At 34.4% G+C, this 21364-nt stretch overlaps 1 protein-coding gene across 4 annotated transcripts in view; it reads right to left on the minus strand.

Moving 5' to 3' along the window:
* Window positions 1–21364, minus strand: part of NIPBL (NIPBL cohesin loading factor) — a 213541-nt gene that overhangs the window by 103897 nt on the left and 88280 nt on the right. For all 4 annotated transcript variants that reach the window (XM_066378945.1, XM_066378929.1, XM_066378937.1 and 1 more), the window contains exons 2-5: window positions 14239–14384; window positions 10685–10850; window positions 8338–8465; window positions 439–538 (exon numbers count right to left, since the gene is read on the minus strand). In XM_066378945.1, the coding sequence (XP_066235042.1) occupies window positions 439–538; window positions 8338–8465; window positions 10685–10850; window positions 14239–14302 (458 nt within the window). In that variant the 5' untranslated portion in view covers window positions 14303–14384. The remainder of the gene's footprint in view (window positions 1–438; window positions 539–8337; window positions 8466–10684; window positions 10851–14238; window positions 14385–21364) is intronic.

Here is a 21364-nt window from a genome sequence, read left to right on the forward strand (position 1 = left end):
AATAAAAAAAAAAAAAATCATTCACAAATCATAATCTAAGTTACTCTAAACAATTTATTAAAACTGAAATAATTCATTTATTTTTACTTGCATTAAAGTTTCCGTCTGTTTTAAAGTATACAAAATCATACTGCCCAAGTTCTACTCTATAAACTTTATTTTTCTCAAACATGTTGGTTATTTTAACACAATCTTTTGTCCATTTAAAATTAAGTTACTAAAATGATAGCTACTTCAATCAGTATACTAGAGTACTCCCATATATAAAATTTTAAGGGAAATGTTCATATGGGTTACTATTTAAAAGTAAGCATTTTAATTTCTTAATTACATATAACTTACCATTACCTAAATGTAGGTATACACTGTCTATTCACCACAGAAAACAATACTTACTAAAATAATATATATATATATATATATATAGATATATATTACCTGGAGGGGCTATGTGAGATAGTGGTTTGTTGATAATTGGAAGATGCAGGACTACTGTGCATGGAATTCTGAGAAATTTTATATTGAGACATCATCATTCCTAAACAACACACATAAGGATAAACATGTTATTTAATGGTAAAGTATCCTTCAAATGATTTATATCAATTGTTCTTTCACAAACATTCAAAAGATCTTTGTGTTTTCTTTTTTTGATCAACATATTCATTTTGAAGAACAAAATGCAGAAACTGCTGTAAAGTTCAAGTACAACCAATTGGACCAAAACGTCCTTTTACTATATAATCAATCTAGGAGAAGAGATAGAGATTTAAATATCTTAAAAAATTTTACTTGCTTACTAAAAGTCCTATCATTTAGTCTTAGAATTAAAAAGAACTTTTAGCCCAGTGGACAGACACTAGCAACGCCCATACCTGAACGCTCTAGGCAGCAACAGCAGAGGGGGTGGAGGGCCTGCAGACAGACCACACCTAAACAACACAGAGGCCACACCCAGTGGACTCCCAGTGGCCAAAACCTTATTTTACACAGAAAAAATGAGAAAGCAGAGAAATGCAACATAAATGAATCAAGAGAAATCCCCAGAAAAGGACCTGAATGAGTCAGATATAACCAAATTACCAGATGCAGAGTTTAAAGTAACGATTGTTAGGATGCTCAAAGATATTAGAACAACAATAGATGGTCATTACAAACACCTAAATAAAGAGATAGCAAATATAAAAAAGGACATTGAAATAATAAAAAAGAGTCAGAAATGACAAATACAATATCAGAAATGAAGAAAACAATGGAAGGAATTAAAAGCAGGATGGATGAAGCTGAGAATCGAATCAGCGAGTTAGGGGACAAGATGAATAAAGGTACGGAAGCAGAGCAGAAAAAAGAAAAGAGACTCAAAAAGTCTGAGGAAACTCTAAGAGAGCTCTGTAAAATCATGATGAGAAATAACATCCGCATCATAGGGGTTCCTGAAGAAGAGAAAGAACAAGGAATAGAGACTTTGTTTAAACATATCATAGCTGAAAACTTCCCTCAATTAAGGTAGGAAAACATCTCACAAGTTCAAGAAGCACATTAAAGAGAAACCCAAAGAAAGCTACACCAAGACACATCATAATTAAAATACCAAAGCTAAGTGATAAAGAGAAAATATTAAAAGCTGCTAGAGAAAAAAAGGCTATCACCCACAAAGAAGCCCCCATAAGGATGACTTCCAACTTCTCAACAGAAACACTTGAGGCCAGAAGGGAATGGCAAGAAATATTCAAAGTAATGCAAAACAAGAGCCTACAACCAAGACTTCTTTATCCAGCAAGGCTACCGTTTAAAACTGAAGAAGAAATAAAAAGCTTTCCAGACAAAAAAACCCCAAGGAATTCACTACAACCAAACCAAGTCTGCAAGAAATACTAAGGGGCCTGTTGTAAACAGATCAAAGGAGAAAAAGAAAATAGCAAAAGAGGAATACAGTTTTAAAGAATAAAATGGCAACAAACAATCACATATCAATAATAACCTTAAATGTAAATGGATTAAATGATCCAATCAAAAGACATAGGGTAGCTGCGTGGATAAGAAAATAGGACCCATACATATGCTGTCTACAAGAGACACACTTTAAAAGAAAAGATGCATATACACTGAAGGTAAAAGGCTGGAAAAAAATATTTCATGCAAATGGAAATGAAAAAAAAGCTGGGTAGCAATACTTATATCAGAGAAAATGAATATTAAAACAAAGACTACAGTAAGAGATAAAGAAGGTCACTACATAATGATAAAGGGAGCAATCCAACAGGAAGATATAACCATTATAAATATCTACACACCTAATACAGGAGTACCTAAATATATAAAGCAGACTTTGATGGATTTAAAGGGTGAGATCAACAGCAATACTATAATAGTAGGGGATTTCAATATCCCATTAACATCGATAGATCCTCAAGAAAGAAAATTAACAAAGAAACAGCAGACTTAAAGGACATACTAGATCAACTCGATTTAATAGATATCTTCAGAACCTTTCACCCTAAAGCAGAATATATATTCTTTTCAAGTGCTCATGGTACATTCTCTAGGATGAACCACATGTTAGGGCACAAAAGCGGCCTCAACAAATTCAAGAAAATTGAAATTATATCGAGCACTTTCTCCGATCACAATGGCATGAAACTAGAAATCACAACAGAAAAACTGAAAAATACTCAAACACTTGGAAACTAAATAGCATTTTATTAAATAACGAATGGATTAACAATGAGATCAAAGAAGAAATTTAAAAATTCCTAGAAACGAACAATAATGAGCATACATCAACTCAAAATTTATGGGACACAGCAAAAGCAGTCCTGAGAGGGAAGTTCATAGCATTACAGGCATACCTCAAGAAGCTAGAAAAAGCTCAAATAAACAACTTGACCCTGCATCTAAAAGAACTAGAAAAAGAACAGCAAGTAAAGCCCAGAGCTAGTAGAATGAAGGAAATAATAAAGATCAGAGCAGAAATAAATGACATAGAGGCTAAAGAAACAATACAGAAGATCAATGAAACCAGGAGCTGGTTCTTTGAAAAGGTAGACAAGATCGATGAACCTTTAACCAGACTCACCAAGAAAAAAAGAGAGGACTCAAATAAATAAAATTAGAAATGAGAGTGGAGAAATAACAACTGACACAACAGAAATACAAAATATTGCAAGAAAATACTATGAAGAACTGTACGCCAAAAAACTAGACAACCTAGATGAAATGGACAAATTCCTTGAAACAGATAATCTTCCAAAAATCAATCTAGAAGAATCAGAAAACCTAAACAGACTGATTACAACAAATGAGATAGAAACAGTTAACAAAAAACTCCCAAAAAAGAAAAGTCCTGGGCCTGATGGCTTCACACGTGAATTCTACCAAATATTCAAAAGGAAGAAAGACTTCCAAGTTCCTTTTATGAAGTGAGCATAATTCTGATTCCAAAACCAGGCAAAGACAACACAAAGAAAGAAAATTATAGGCCAATATCCCTGATGAATTTAGATGCTAAAATCCTCAACAAAATATTAGCAAACCAGATCCAGCAATATATGAAAAAAATCATACACCAGGATCAAGTGGGATTTATTCTGGGGAGGCAAGGCTGGTACAATATTTGCAAATCAATCAATGTGATTTATCACATAAACAAAAGGAAGGAGAAAAACCACATGATAATTTCAATAGATGCAGAAAAAGCATTTGATAAAATCCAGCACCCATTCATGATCAAAACTCTCAGCAGAGTGGGAATACGGGGAACATACCTCAACATGATAAAGGCCATCTATGAGAAACCCACAATCAACATCATACTCAATGGGAAAAAATTAAAAGCAATACCCTTAAGATCCGGAACAAGGCAGGGGTGCCCCCTTTCACCACTCTTATTCAACATAGTTCTCGAAGTCCTAGCCACAGCAATCAGACAAGAAGAAGAAATAAAAGGCATTCAAGTTGGAAAAGAAGAAGTAAAACTATCATTATTTGCAGATGATATGATATTGTTATAGAAAACCCTAAAGTCGCAGTAAAAAAACTACTAGACCTGATAAATGAATTCAGCAAGGTGGCAGGATATAAAATTAATACTCAGAAATAGAGGCATTTTTATACACTAACAATGAACTGTCAGAAAGAGAAATTAAGGAAGCAATCCCCTTTACCACTGCAACCAAAAAAATAAAGTACCTAGGAATAAATTTAACCAGGGAGATTAAAGACTTGTACTCGGAAAATTATAAAACATTGATAAAAGAAATCAGGGAAGATACAAACAAGTGGAAGCATATACCATGCTCATGGTTAGGAAGAATAAACATCATTAAAATGTCTATATTACCCAAAGCAATTTATAAATTCAATGCAATACCGATTAAAATACCAATGACTTACTTCAGAGATATAGAACACATATTCCAAAACTTTATATGGAACCAAAAGAGAACATGAATAGCCTCAGCAATCTTGAAAAGGAAGAATAAAGTAGGAGGTATTACACTTCCGGATATCAAATTATACTACAAGGCCATTGTACTCAAAACAGCTGGTACTGGCATAAGAACAGGCATATAGATCAATGGGACAGAACTGAGAACCCAGAAATAAACCCACAGCTCTATGGACAACTGATATTTGATAAAGGAGGTAAGAGCATACAATGGAGTAAAGATAGCCTCTTTAATAAATGGTATTGGGAAAATTGGACAGCTACCTGTAAAAAAATGAAACTAGACCACCAACTTACATCATTCACAAAAATATACTCAAAACGGATAAACGACTTAAATGTAAGCCATGAAACCATAAGTATCTTAGAAGAAAACATAGGCAGTATGCTCTCCGACTTCTCTTGTAGCAATATAGATATTTGCCGATTTATCTCCACAGTCAAGTGAAATAAAAGACAGGATAAACAAATGGGACTACATCACACTAAAAAGCTTCTGCACAGCTAAAGACAATAAGAACAGAATAAAAAGACAAACTACACAATGGGAGAATATATTTGACAATATGTCTGATAAGGGGTAATAACCAATATACATAAAGAACTTGTAAAACTCAATACCAGGAAGACAAACAATACAATAAAAAAAATGGGCGAAAGAAATGAATAGACACTTCTCCATAGAGGACATACAGATGGCCAAAAGGCATATGAAAAAATGCTCAACATCACTAATCGTTAGAGAAATGCAAATTAAAACCTCAGGCCAGTTAGAATGGCGCTCATCAACAAAACAACACAGAGTAAGTGCTGGTGAGGATGTGGAGAAAAGGGAACCCTCCTGCACTTCTGGTGGGAATGCAGACTGGTGCAGCCACTGTGGAAAACATTATGGTGATTCCTCAAGAAATTAAAAATCGAACTGCCTTTTGACCCAGCTATACCACTGTTAGGAATATACCCCAAGAACACCATAGCACTGTTTGAAAAGAAGAAATGCACCCCCATGTTTATGGCAGCACTGTTCACAATAGCGAAGATCTGGAAACAGCCCAAGTGTCCGTCAGTGGACGGGTGAATTAAAAAGCTTTGGTACATATATACTATGGAATACTACTCAGCCATAAGAAATGATGACATCGGATCATTTACAACAACATGGATGGACCTTGATAACATTATACTGAACGAAATAAGTAAATCAGAAAAAACTAAGAACTGTATGATTCCATACAGAAGTGGGACATAAAAATGAGACTCAGAGACATGGACAAGAGTGTGGGGGTTACGGGGTGGAGGGGAGGAGATTGAGGTAGGGTAGGGAGAGGGGAGGGGCACGAAGAAAACCAGTTAGAAGGTGATGGAAGACAACTGGCCTTTGGGTGATGGGAATGCAGTATAATCAAATGTCAAAATAACCTAGAGATGTTTTCTCTGAACATATGTACCCTGATTTATCAATGTCAACCCATTAAAATTAATTTTAAAAAATGTTAGGAGAAAAAAAAAAAGAACTTTTAGAAGTCATTTATCTAAGCCCCGATCAAATATTACACACATCCTTCTACAACAGGCCTTTGGGTGATTTTCTATTAAATGGAATACTTTATTAAATGCATCTCCCACCCTTCGGAGCTTACTTAATACACTATTTGTTTCACTGTAATTCAGACCTAGGTTTTTCTTTTCAATTTTTTTTTTATTACAGACCTAGGTTTTTACAAGTACTTTAGGGCCCAAAGTTTGAGCTGCTCCCTGATGCAAAACAGAATGCTCCTATTTTTCCCACAACAATTTTTGCCACATATTAAGGATTAAACAAATATTTGATTAATAAAAGAAAATGTGGGGTAGCTCTCAGATTCTCACATTGCTTTTTAAGCTTGACATTGTTCCTTCAATTGTTACATACATGGCATTTAATTATATGGGAGAAAAGAAAATTCAGTTATTTAGATACTTTAAAATTAAAGATAAAACCTATCATTAACCCTGAACCTTCTTACAATATGCACAGCCAATCTTTTTGGGAGTTTCAAGCATCACATTATATTCTCATCCTGCTATTGATATGAAAAGAGCCTTTCACCAGAAACATTCAAACAGAAGTTACATGTTCATCTGCCGGGAACACTACAGAAGAGATTCTAGCTCTCAAGACAGTGGCTGAAGGAGATGAGGGCTTGAAATCACCTCAAAGTCTACAAGTAATACTAATGTTGTTTTCCTTCATATCAAAGTTCCAAAAAATATAACTAAAATGATTTGTATATTATTAAAGTTTCTCCATGTGTGATTCACATTTACACCCAGCAAAGATTACCTTTAAAAATTTTAAAGCCAACTATCACTTGAAAAATGCTTAGAAAAAAAATCACAACGTGCAATTGATTTTTAAATGCTAGTTTATGTTTTGACAAAGTAGAATATGGAGAAATCTAATATTTTTGACTAAAAATATAAGTATATATGTAGTATGGAACACAAAATATGTGACAAAAAGGTCAATAGCCTACAAAAAATGTTTTATTAGATGTACTACCCAAATTAAATGTCTGAAAATATAAGTTACCAAAAGGTAGTACAAATAGCCTTGGTAGACTTCCTTTATTCTATTGCGTATTTACACATATCATCCTATACTAAATGCTCCTATCCTATTAGTCTTTCTTCCATTCAACAATCTCTCCATATTTTCTTCCATTCAGATCTGTCTCCTACTATTGCAATCCCACTTATTAGTTCTGGTCAAGATACAGTCTTGCCTTTGATTAGCTCAAGGTGAGTTGGGCAGAGGCGATTCTCTTTGGGGAGTCAATAACTATGCAATTGTCTTAAAAACAAACTCACATACAAATAAAATCAACAGGTAATACTATTTCAAAAACTAGGAGATGAAATGGGGAGCTTCATGGAGGTGTTTCCAATAAATCTAGCAATATTCTTGAATATAACTAATCAATTAAGTTAAACCTTCTTGAGTTGTCTAAACTATTGTCTTCTATTTTAATCATGATAGCCATGCAAGTACTTGGGCTTGACAAATTCATTCAACTTCAGACCAGAACAATGCTCCTAACTCAAAGGTGCTTCTACCAGTGGTCAGCAAAGTCATTAGTCAACAGAGCCAAAAATCAAAAGTACAACGATTGAAATTTCTTTTGAGAGCCAAATTTTTTAAACTTAAACTATATAAGTAGGTACATTCCTTATCGAGGTAGCGCCGCACGTGGTATTTTGTGGAAGAGCCACACTCAAGGGACCAAAGAGCTGCATGCGGCTTGCGAGCCGCAGTTTGCCAACCAGGGTCCTAGACTACATAAAAATTATACCCCTGTTGAACATCGTATTGTCATGACTTTTATAATATTTACTATAAAAAAGTTTTTCCTTAATAGAAGTTATTATAAACCTATTTTTCCATTGCTAAAGCAAGAGAAGCATTAAACTAGTTACTACATAACCATAAATGTAATCACCACCAATAATGAAATTATCCTGGCACAATTATTTATACATGTACTGCATGTTGAAAAGCTCTGCAAATATTTTTATTATTTGATTAATGAAAATACTTCTTTCAAACCAATTATAAGATTTTCTAAAATTAAAAATATTCCTAAAGCTCTCTGAGTAGACTAACACATTCCAAAATATCTAAAATACACTTTATATTTTGTCTAATTTTGAAGAAAATTAAGTTTGAGAATATTAACATCCATTTAGTTTCTTTCTTATTCTTGGCTTGATTCAAGGTGTCAGTGCAGCATTCATAAACGATAGGTTAGCTTGTTAAAGGAGACACTTCAACTTAGTTACTACATGTTAAACAAGTTCTGATATAGACCCATTAAAAATACACTACAAAATTCAATTATTATGAACCTCACCACTTTGTACATATTTGTTCTGCATACTTTTCTCCCTGAAAACGTTAGGACTCCTTGCCAGGACAGCCTGCAACAAGACTGGGATGTCGCCTTCTGGATCATCACTGCCAAGGTTATCTTTCAACTCTCTGGAATTGAAAAAATAAACATAAAAAATTAAAAGCCATTGATTGGTTAAGAATTTTCTACTCCACATTAGTTAGATAGCAATTCACTAGTAAAATTCAGAAGAGGCTGAAGCAGAAAATCAAGACGACTATGGTATAAAACCAAATCACACAAGGATGTCTAACAAGTGGATTTTGGAGATGTTATTTCTGGAAGAAAGAGTTATCAAAATGACATAAGAGGGTTTTTCTAAGGATAAATTTTTTTCCTCCCCATTTTATTTTAAACAGTAAAAAACCAACCCAAAACATATTTTATGGATCTATGAGTTTAAGAATGTTCATATCAATTTCAAAGTAGAAAAAAAAAGTCTACTCTAAATTATTCAAAACAGAAAGGTATAGAAGTGATAATTATGATAATTATGCATAGCAGTCGATATTTGGGCTTGGAATATATTTTCTCTTTTACATCTAAATATGAGTTAGTCATTTCGAAAATGTCCTCTGAATGAAATACTATTGCCATATTAGTTAAGACAAGACACAGAGGTTATATAATTTTTCCATCTTATATTCTTTTCTCAAATAAAGTCACGAGGAAGATAAAACCCCAAGTAAGTGGTTAAGGACAGTCACAATTTCAAAAAACCTGAAGTAAATAGAAATTAAATTCATAACTATGGAAGAGAAATGATAAAATTAAATCTTTCTTAACATGTCACTATTCCACTCTTTAAATCTAACAAAAAAGACATAGAGATGGTGCCCAGTGATAAGATGCAATAAATTTCTGAGGGCAATCTTAAAGTAGCTCTCTATAAAATAAATCATGACTGTGTATGTATTGTTTCCCTTTATCTCTTAAAATAGTTGGTGAAAACTATTGATTAGGTGCAGGTATAACAAATGATGTAATATTTAGACACTTGAATTTCTGGAGTGACAAAATATTAGTATTTTACTTCCTTCTGATTTTAACTAATCATTCCTCAGCTTCTCCCATCAGTAAATTCACATTCAGTATTTCGATTCAGTCATCAGCTTTAACAATGGTCCCAAAGTATGTACTGCATCTAATGGCAAAGACCTGTCCATTATAATGTGCTTTATTCTCATTTCTCTAAATAATGAATCTTTAAATATATGTAAAAAAACTAAAGGATGGAAAGATATATGAGCACTACTGAGTGATGAGATGTAAAGGGATAAGATGTGAGAGATTTAACTTTTTATACACTTTTGTGTTGTTAAGATACACGTTCTGCTTTTGCAGTAAAAAGTAAAATTTTAAAAGTATGCTCGTGCAAAAATTTAATACACTAACTATATAATTTAAGTTTATAGTACTTTAAAAGTCTACTGGGCCCTGGCCGGTTGGCTCAGTGGTAGAGTGTCGGCCTGGCATGCGGTAGTCCCGGGTTCGATTTCTGGCCAGGGCACACAGGAGAAACGCCCATCTGCTTCTCCACCCCTCCCCCTCTCCTTCCTCTCTGTCTCTCTTTTCCCCTCCCATAGCCAAGGCTCCATTGGAGCAAAGTTTGCCCAGTGCTGAGGATGGCTCTGTGGCCTCTGCCTCAGGCGCTAGAATGGCTCTGATTGCAGCAGAGCAATGCCCCAGATGGACAGAGCATTGCCCCCTGGTGGGCATGCCAGGTGGATCCCGGTAGGGCACATGCGGGAGTCTGACTGCCTCCCCATTTCCAACTTCAGAAAAATACAAAAAAAAAAAAAAAAAAAAGTCTACTGTGTGAAAACACACGTCTTTGTTCAGATTGTACAATAAATCCTGGGGAAAATTAGTCCCTAGTTCTATAGTAGCCTTTCATGAAGTCAGTCTTGAGATCTTGTATTTCCCATGAAAAAGCAAGGGAGCCTACTCCAAATATAGCTAGCAGCAGCATCCCTAGTGGCTGGTAATTCTGAACACTCACACTACATCAGGAAAACAATAGACACCTTCAAGAGCAACTTTAGACCTCTGCTCAGATCCTTGTGATGAATATCTCAAGATTATTCCAAAAGTATTGAAAAGATCTTCATAGAACTATATGGGTCAGAACTACTGTCTCAAAGTAAATCTCTTACAATCTCACCACAGAAGGCTATATTCACTTAGATATTGATATATTTTAAAAATAAACTCTATATCTAATTTTTCTGAAATTAAAAGTAAAACCAGAAATACTGATTTGCTTAGTAAGAAAAAAACTTTTTACTTGATTTTAGCTTGTACTTACATGTGATCTGTTGATACCTGGTTGAGGCTATGGACAAGCTGTGAAACCAAATTATCATCCCTACAGGACAAAAGGCAATTCACCTCTTCTGCTATTCGTGTGTTAAAGAGGAGGCTCTTTGTAGTTGTAGCAGGTAAAGGAGATGGAAGAGGCAGCTGGTTCAGGACTATTTGGAATAAAATCAGATTATTAGAAATTGAGTGACTGTAATAATTCTCTTTAGTACTTATATATATTTTGAAATGAAAAGTTATAGCCTGACCAGGCGGTGGCGCAGTGGATAGAGCGTCGGACTGGGATGCAGAGGACCCAGGTTCGAGACCCCAAGGTCGCCAGTTTGAGCGCAGGCTCATCTGGTTTGAGCAAAAGCCCACCAGCTTGAACCCAAGGTTGCTGGCTCCAGCAAGGGGTTACCTGGTCTGCTGAAGGCCTGCGGTCAAGGCACATATGAGAAAGCAATCAATGAACAACTAAGGTGTTGCAACGTGCAATGGAAAACTAATGATTGATGCTTCTCATCTCTCTCCGTTCCTGTCTGTCTGTCCCTGTTTATCCCTCTCTCTGACTCACTCCCTGTCTCTGTAAAAAATAAATAAATAAAATTAAATTTAAAAAAAAGTAAGTTATAAATATCAAAGTGACATATTATTTTTCCAATGTGACATATTAAAAGGCAATCTTTCTCTCTCCCAACAAATCCCAATTAACTCTACAAAACTCCTAAAACGGGTTGGGAACCTATGGCTTGTGAGCCAGATGTGGCTCTTTTGATGGCTGCATCTGGCTTACAGAGAAATCTTTAATAAAAAAATTAACGTTAAAAATATAAAACATTCTCATGTATTACAATCCATTCATTTTCTACCGCTCATGTTCATGGTTGCGGGTGGCTGGAGCCAATCACAGCTGTCCTCCGGGACAACACCAAATTTTTATTGGATAATGTGTAATGTACACGGGTCATTGTATGGCTCTCATGGAATTACATTTTAAAATATGTGGAATTAATGGCTCTCTCAGCCAAAAAGGTTCCCGACCTCAGTCTTAAAACATCACTTTGACCATAACAGATTATACTACTCTCAGAATAAAACTCAGCCTCTTTATATTCATTTTGATTTTTCATATCTTAAGTTTTTAGTAATTTAGTAAGGAGCCAAAAAAGGCTAAAAATAAGGAACTTCTAAAAATTGAGAATACATTAATTAATTTCATTTGTTTTTGTTTATAAGACTTATCAGAAGCACTAGCACTCTCAAATAAATAAACCAGAAACAACACCTGACTCTTCACCAAATAGGTAAGTACAGTAATATGCTTTTTAAAAGCTTAAGTATATATAAATAGCTCACTTTATCAGGAGAACATTCAGAGAATAGGACTCTGGAGGAAGAAGAGTATCTAACAATTTTTTATTTACGTTATAAATTCCTAAATAATTCTTTCCTCTTCGTTCTATTCTAAACAGGAAACAAAAGAACAGAAATATTTGATGGTACTTTAAATTCAATTATTTAATGTCTTTTCATAAAATGGAAGTTTGTTCCCTTGCCTAAACTAAAAGTTAGGAAAGTTAACTAACATGTCTTTGTTTTAGGCTTAATTTCTTACGACCTACACAGTATAACTACCATGCTGCTCAGCCCCATGCAGCAATAATAAGTTTTTTTATTAATAAAAACCCAGGAACCCTGGCTGGTTGACTCAGTGGTAGAGCGTCAGCCGGGCGTGCAGGAGTCCTGGGTTCGATTCCCGGCCAGGGCACACAGGAGAAACGCCCATCTGCTTCTCCACCCCTTCCCCTCTCCTTCCTCTCTGTCTCTCTCTTTCCCTCCCGCAGCCAAGGCTCCACTGGAGCAAAGTTGGCCCGGGCGCTGGGGATGGCTCCATGGCCTCTGCCTCAGGTGCTAGAATGGCTCTGGTCGCAACAGAGAGCATCGCCCCAGATGGGCAGAGCATCGCCCCCTGGTGGGCATGCCGGGTGAATTCCGGTCGGGCGCATGTGGGAGTCTGTCTGACTGCCTCCCCGTTTCCCACTTCAGAAAAATACAAAAAAAGAAAGAAAAAAAAACCCCCAGGAAACAAATTATTATTTTCTGAGATAATGGGGAGGACAAACAAAAAGAAATCCCTGGTACTGTATCTGATTTTGCACTCCAGTAGGTATATAAGTTTATGCCTCACCAATAACAAAGGGATAAAATTAAAAAGTTTTAAAAGTTTTCGTACCTGAGTTAATCCTGACCCTGCCAGCCACTTTTCAGTTACCTCAGACTTCATGAACTAGGCTGCTACTTCTGTACCTAACCTCAAAGCTGTGGTCTGGTATCTTTTTTGCTCCCTGCTAAAACTATACCGCTCACAAAAATTAGGGGATATTTCAAAATGAGTATGAAGCCATAAAATATCCCCTAATTTCTGTGAGCAGTGTAGCTGGAAGCTAACAGAGAAATAATTGAAGGACAGTGAATACAGATAAAAAACATTTCTTGAAGTTATTTTCACATAGCTCTTTTCTTAGAAAGCACTAAATCTTTCCTACTGCTACACAAAGAAAAGTATGCCACCTCCTCACCTTCTATACTTCCTTTTCAATATTATTTTGTCTCTATTTATCCAGGCAGGATGACATGGGACAAATATTGTGGGTAGCTCTTTGCACCACTACCCAGGGACAGAGAATTAGAGTTGCCCACCAAAACAAGAAGTCCCTAAAAAAAAAATGTATTACTCTCAAAATTATTTTGAGAGTTACACTATGTAACTCTCAAAAGAATGAGACAATATTCTTTTAAACTTAACTGTTCAGAGTAAAAAAGGTTATTGATCATCAGGCTATCAAATTTACTTCTTTGAAGGCCCGTTTCAGTTACCATTTCTATAAATACTTTTTTGTGTGTGACAGAGACAGAGAGAGGGAAAGACAGGGACAGACAGGAAGGGAGAGAGATGAGAAGCATCAATTTTTCGTTGTGGTATCTTAGCTGTTCATTGATTGCTTTCTCATATGTGCTTTGACTGGGGGGGGGGGGGCTACAGTAGACCGAGGGACCCCTTGCTCAAACCAGATGAGCTCGCACTCAAACTGGCGACCTTGGAGTCTCGAACCTGGGTCCTCTGCATCCCAGTCTGACATTCTATCCACCGCACCACCGCCAGGTCAGGCTATAAATACATTTTTAAAATTTTTATAAATGCTTTTTGAAAGGTCCATATTAGTTCCAATATGCAAACCAATGTTTCTTCAATTTTCATTTTTCTTAAGGTTTGGTCTAGTCTTCTTTGGTCCATACTTTTATATTTATCCCTTCATCATGTAAGACCTTCAAACACATTAGCTACACTTCTAAATTGGTCCTTTGGATGAGAAATAAAGTAAGGTCTTAATTATTAGTAGTTAATTAAAGTAGACCTTCACATGTATACCAATGAATCAAAGGAATAATGGTGTTTATCATTCAGAATCTAAAATCTTAAATTTTTTGTTATACTCTCTCTAAAAGTCATTGTTAACACAGTGTAGAACATAAATTAGATAAATTAACCAAACTTACGGTCTGTGAGACTAGCAATCCCCGCAAGAGTAGTAATGGGGACATGGGGCATATCCCCATTCATCCTGAAGTTCTGGAATGGTGGTGCCTATAAAAGTACTTCTTAGTTCAAGTGCCAGCTGTCATTACTTCCCATTTCCCAAACACTGAAATGAAAAAGATATAATTATTTATAGTACAACAAATATATTACTATTGAGGAAATGCTTATAAGATATAAAATCTGCTTTTCTTGTTTGTCCAACTTATATAACAAAAATAGCCATCGTTCATATAGTATTTACCGAATGTTAGGCACTGCAAATTGCTTTGCATATTAACTCATTTAGTCTTCACAATAAACAAGTAAGATTGGTGCTATTATCTGCATTTTACTGAGAAAATTAATTTATAGTGAAACTTAATGTAACTGTGGAGCAAAGATGCTCAAGAGTCTGTGTTATCAGCAGGCTATATTATTAGATAAGGCTACTCAATTTTGATAAGCATTATAATTCTTTTCCATATCATAAACACATTAAAATCTAGATTCAACTCACTTAACTATGTCTTTCACAACTTTCCTTCATAAACCATCCTCTCTAATCAAGCTGATCAAATTCTCTTGAATTCACCTTGTGTTTCCTCACTGTCATTTCCTAATACATCTTCCTATCTAGGTAGCCCATATACACTTTAGTCTAATTTCTATACTTCTTCAAGATATACAGCTAGTTCTTGCTACGTCCTGAAACTCCATACAAATTCAGCTAAAAGTCATGCTACCTTTGATCTATCCTGAGTTTTTAACATTTATTTCCCAATATTCTTTGTAAATAATTAAATTTTTCGTTCTGATCTATTTTTTGGAAATGTGTATTGTTCTTCCTATCACTGCATGCTTCTTATCAATCAATCAATCAATCACATAATCAATATATAAACACATCTAGGACAGAGAAAAGCATGTGTTAACATTTTAATGTTCCTATACAATGACTTAATAATTTATCAAAGATATGCCTTAAGTAATCACCAAATAGAAGTCTAATCCACATCAACTAAGACAGTGATAAAATGGAAAGATGAACTGTAATTTTCAGTTTAAATGTTTCTAGTTTTTTGAGGTTGTATATGCCTGTCAGTCACTTTTAAGAGACTCTTTAGTTTTTTTTAGTTGGAAACTTCAAAACAGTAAAATAACTTCTAACTCCTTTTCCTCAAAAACCTTAATAGAACTCTGCAAATAAGTCCTTTTAAACAAAAAGGTATACATGTAGTCCAAATTAAGCATTTTCTTTTTCCTCAAACACTTTTACTATGAATATAAGATATATTGCAAAAGTTCACAAATATATATACGATATATATATGTGGTATAAGAGAGTGAGCATCCACAGAACCACCATCCAGAAGGCTAGCACTCCAGTTCCTTCCAGACGTAACAACCATCCTGTACTTTTGGTAATCATCTTTTTTTTCCTTTATAATTTAATGACATTTTAGGTACATTTTTTTTCTAGTAGCTGGACAAGGAAAAAACACCACTTTCCTTTGATGAATGACTGACACAAAATTGGCTATGAGAAGTCCAGTGAAAGGAAATGGCACAGGAAAGAGTACAGAAAAGATATCCTTTGGCTCTCCTATATTTGTCCTTTCGTTTCACTGTAAACTTTACTCTTCAAAGTTATTAATTGGATTCTTTAACCATTACTAAAGAAATTTAAGGAAACAATACCTACTTAGCAATTGTTTATGCTTAGTAATTGTTGGAAATATTGTAAGAAAATTATATACATAAAAGCATAAAAACACCTTGTTTTGCACTGTTATACGTGTAAATTGCTACACTCAATTATATTAAGTAACAAGTGACCATGTTTAATTATTTAATTCAGAGGATAGGAACCCAAAACGAACATATGCCAAAGGATTCTACTGTGGGCTTATTCTGTTTTCCTAAATCCAAAGTAACATATAAAGCAGACCGAACCCTAGGCTGGAGTTTTTCAGACTAAAATTGATTTACATAATTAGTTACCAAATATGAATCTGAAGATTAATAAACCTAACCACATTCTGTGCTTTTCTTAGTAATGTAATGAGACATTTGAATACTTTGATGTCAACTTAAAATTGGAGGAAGGGCGGAAGGAAGGGAAGCAACAATGCTTGTTTGATTTAAACTGCTTTAAGTGTGGACTGAGTAGATAATTACTGACGTATCTTTACACTTCATTGCTGAACTATGCTGATTTCATTGGAATCCAAGATTTTGAAGAACAGTAGAAAACTTCAATAGAAATGAAGTTGTAACTTTTGCTAAAGTCATAGATTTTGATGAATATGAGTAATCTGTGGAAATGTTGCCCTATGAAGGAAGGTGACCAGAGTCCATCAAAAAACAGCATCCCTAAATTCTAAAATGATATATACATCCCTAACTAATTAGACATGGCATTTCTGGCTCTGTATTGGGCAAGCTTTGGTCTCCCTGGCTCTGTGAAAGTACACTGACTTTCAGGAAACTGCTGAAACCCAAGCTGAAAGCCATTACCTTTGGGAAACAATGTGTCCAGAATGAAATGGTAACCAAATGGAAAAGATTATAATGAGTACTTTAGAACTGTCACTTAAGGCAGTGCTTTGCATAAAATCTGTGAATGGTGACTGATTCGTGGATTATAAGATAAATTTAGAGGGTTAAGATCAACACTGAGAATGATGGAGGGAATAGATATATAAAGGTGTATTACACATTGCTTTATGAATCAAAGTAAAATGGCTTTCGTTGTGAGTCACCAAGGCAAAGCAGTTTGAAAGTTGCTGATTTAAAGGAATGGAAGAGTGAAGAAATTAGCCCACCTCCTAAGTGGTGATAAGAATGAAGTAAGTGCCTGTGTAAAACACTACTTACTGTAAGTGATTCAGAAAGTTAACAGTGTTACTGCTAAGTAAAAAACACAAGTTTGGGGAACAGAAGGAAAACAGGTGAATCAGGGAAAAGGGGTCTTTCAGTACAAATGATCCGTACTTCTGAACTACTATAAATTTTTATTTGAAATTCTAGTATATATTTCACCAGAATATTACTAATATATATAAAATAGTTCTTTGCATACCCATCCACAATTAATTCAAAATAAGTTAGCTGAAATAAATACCAGCAATAAAAGGTAAGAAAAAAACCTAACTTGTAAATCTCTCTCTCTCTCTCTCTCACACACACACACACACACACACACACAAATGAATAAGAAATCATTTATAGACTAATTTTAGAATGGCTTGAGGGTTAATTAAATAATGCTTAATTAGTGGAAGAGATTATGGTAAAATCTCATTTTAGCTCATTCTAATGAGTCTGAAGGGAACATCTAAATGCCTGCCAAGATTTTTAAAGATTCTAGCTCTTTGTTCATTTAACTTCACTTCAAAATTTATGATTTCTTCAAGCAACTAAAAGAAATGCAAATAAAACAGCACTGATAGTCATAATAATAATATCCAAATTAGGAGACTCTGGATTAAAAGACACTCATCATCTATCTGATGGTAATAAACTTTCCTGGACAGCTGCTTTGAATATATAGCCAAAATATGTGTGTAGTCTTGTCTCAACAATTTCATTTTTCTTAGTAGTGAAAAACTGGTAGAAATGATAGCTAACATTTATTGAGCACCTCCTATGTAGTAAAAATCAGTTATAGACACTTTATGTGTTCTCATTTAATCTTTAATAATCCAGTTTTACTTAATGAGGAAACCGACATACAGAAAGGATAAGTAACCTGCCTAACGTCATACAGGAGTCAAAGTCAGGCTGTCTGGCACATGGACATTTTACATAAAAACTAAAATATTATTAGTTTTACAGTATTGGTATAAAAAATGTTACATCCATGAAAGGTTACTATACAGCATTTAAAAATCATGTTGTACAATCAATCAATACAGATGAGAGGAAAGGAGACAATCACAACATAAGTCAAGGAAGAAAGACAAAGCCTGTCTGGGTTTGAATCCAATTTCCTTTACTTACTGTCTAACCTTGGAAAAGTTTCTGAGTCTCTTTGTACCCAAGCTTCCTCATCTCTGAAATATGAGATGGTAATATTACTATTTCTAATTTTGCTAAATGGATGAAATGAGTTGATAAATGTAAAATACTTAAAACTGCACTGGGCAAGTAGTAGGGGTCAATAAAGTGAACATCTACTTCTTATACACTTTCTTCATCTTGCTATTGTCTGGAATGTTAACTCAAATATTTCATATGTGCAGATATGTTTAATTCTTTTTCTAATTCTAATATTTTACAGCTTTACTGAAACATCAAATTTAAATGAATGTTAGTAAGATATACCATATAGCTATAAAGAAGGTTATGATCTTTATACAGAATCAGACTCCTCACTTCACAACCGTATTGAGTACTTGGTTCAAATTTTATGGTATCTCCAGTACTCTTCTACTTTCTTCCTGACCCTGACTACATGTTAGTAAGCAAAACTCCTGAAGAAAATCAATCTTGGGTAAGAGATAATAGTAAATAAGTAAATATCCTGTATGTTTACAATATGTTTATAACTTCTCAAAATTGGCATAATGACATTTTAATAAATAAATCTGGTCAAGAACAAACCCCCAATATATGAATGAGATAACTGTACACTAAATGTAAGATATCAATTTGGTAACTTTTCCCACAGTAAATATTCAGTCTGCCTTAATTTAATTACTAAAATTACTTTAAAATTCTACTTTGTTTTTCTCCAGAAAAATCTGCATCATCTTTTATTTTTACATAACGAAAGCATTTTCCTTTCATTTAATAGTTAAAATAGTTTTTTAAATGTCATATTAGCTTAGAAAAACAGTTCATCCAACCCCATATAGGCACTCCTGAGTGACAAACAGCACCCAAGAGAACACATCTTTAGTCCTTCAGGATGATGCATCCAATGTGTATTTTGTGTCACTGTGTCAGATAACATGCTAGGCAAGCAGAGTGTAGTGGTGAACAAGATGGAAATAGCTTGTACCCTTTGAAATGTGAGTTTGGCCATGGAAATATGGTAAAGACGGTACATCTTCCAGGGGGCAAACAGGGAAAGAACCATTGACTTAAAATCCAAACCAATTATACTGCGACTATTTCATGTTTTAACAGAATAAAAACAAAAACAAAAACAAAAAAAACCTGCCAAATCGATCTAACTCACATACCTATCAACAAGACAAGTAGTAACTAGGGTTGGAGAGGTGGAGAAAAAAGAAACACTAACACTCACTGCTGATAGGAATGTAGACTGGTACAGCTACTACGGGAAACAGTATGGAGGTTCCTCAGAAAATTAAGGATAGAGTTACCACGTGACTCAGCAACCCCTCTTCTGGGTATCTACCCAAAAAATTTAAAAACATTTATTTGCATATATGCATCCCTAAGTTCAATGTAGCATTACTCACAGTGGACAAGACATGGAAACAACTGAAGTATCCTTTGATAGAGGGCTGTATAAAAATGTGATACATATATACAGTGGAATACTACTCAGCCACGAGAAAAGATGAAATACTGTCATTTGTGACAATGTATATAGACCTTGAGAATATCATCGTAAAAGAAATAAATCACACAGAAAGAACTAAGAACCATATAATTTCACTCATATGTGGGATAAACAACTGAAAGCAATAAATGAAAAGAAAAACAAAATTCATAAGATGTACACAACAATATGGTAGTTACCAGAAGGAAGTGGGAGGTAGAAGGTTAAGGGAAAGTAAAGGGTATAGGGAGTCAAATAAATGGTAATAGAAGATGATTTGACTTTGGGTGGTGGGTACACAATGCAAAATATAGATCGTGTATCATAGAAATTTAATGTACACTTGAAACCTATATAATCTTATTAACCAATGTCACTCCAATAAACTTAATGTAAAAACACCAGATTCTTAAAATTCATGAAAATATATGAAAGATATATTGCTAATTAAAAGAATATCAATGTGTAAAGTTCAAGCCCATTCTTGTTTAAAATACATTGTTTACCAAATAATCGTCTCAGCATGAAAAAAGGTTCTTTAAAAATATTTTTTCAGACCAGTAACAATGACTGGAGAAATGTATTCTGGGATTTGGGGGAGTTCACATTTTTGTAGTATTTATGTATTACTCGAAAATTTTTAGAATATTGATTTATAATTCAGAGACACAATTATATAAACTATGTATAAAAGTAAAAAACATTAAATGAGTCTTCTTATAGTTGTTTCTATTTGTACAAGAATTTCTCTGGGATAGTCAAATAGTTATATCTAAAACTTATACTATGAATCTATTGTATGAAGGTACTGTACTAGTTGCTAATAAAGACTAATAGATATGCAGGGTACAATCACAAACACTTTGGCCAGAGCATAAAGCCAGAAAGGTGAATTGGAGCCTACAAAGAAGTTTGTTATAAAACAGTGATCTTTTCCCCCACATCTTTTTGATAAAAGGGAATATAAACTTTCAGTAAGACTAATGTAAGAATGATAAAGAGGATGGGGTGGTAAAGAGAAAGAGAATAGGGCAGAAAGTTGTTGGAAAAAATACTGCAGAACTGACATATAATTCTGGTTTGATTTTTGGACTCATTTAGATTAAAATGCCAATGTAACGTATAGTTGGAGATGTCTAAAGCAGGAAGTTGAATATTCCAGAGCTGACAAAAGTGGTCAGAACTACAGCTGGATATGGAAGTGTTCATGGAGGGCTGTTAATAATGAAATTACACTAATAGATGAAATAACCAATAGAGAAGATTACAAGGGAATTATTTTCTTTTTAGATTTTCTTATGTGTCAGACATTAACATATACCTTTCCTCAATTATACCAAACTGAGAGGGTTGTGAAGATTATCTCTACTTCACAGATGCAAAAATGAAGGCTCAGAGTTTATATGCACATAGCAGAGCTGGGATCTGAACTTGGACATTTCTAACCAAACATTTAATCCCAAATATTTCTGAAGGACATAAAGTTAGGAAACATCTACATTGCTATGACAGAAAGAAAAACCAATAAAAGGTAAAATGTTCTTTAGCTAAATGTTTGTGGTCCTGGCCAGTGGCTCAGTGGATAGAGC

The sequence above is a fragment of the Saccopteryx leptura genome, chromosome 1 (assembly GCF_036850995.1).
Source record: "Saccopteryx leptura isolate mSacLep1 chromosome 1, mSacLep1_pri_phased_curated, whole genome shotgun sequence".
NCBI classification, from domain to species: domain Eukaryota; kingdom Metazoa; phylum Chordata; class Mammalia; order Chiroptera; family Emballonuridae; genus Saccopteryx; species Saccopteryx leptura.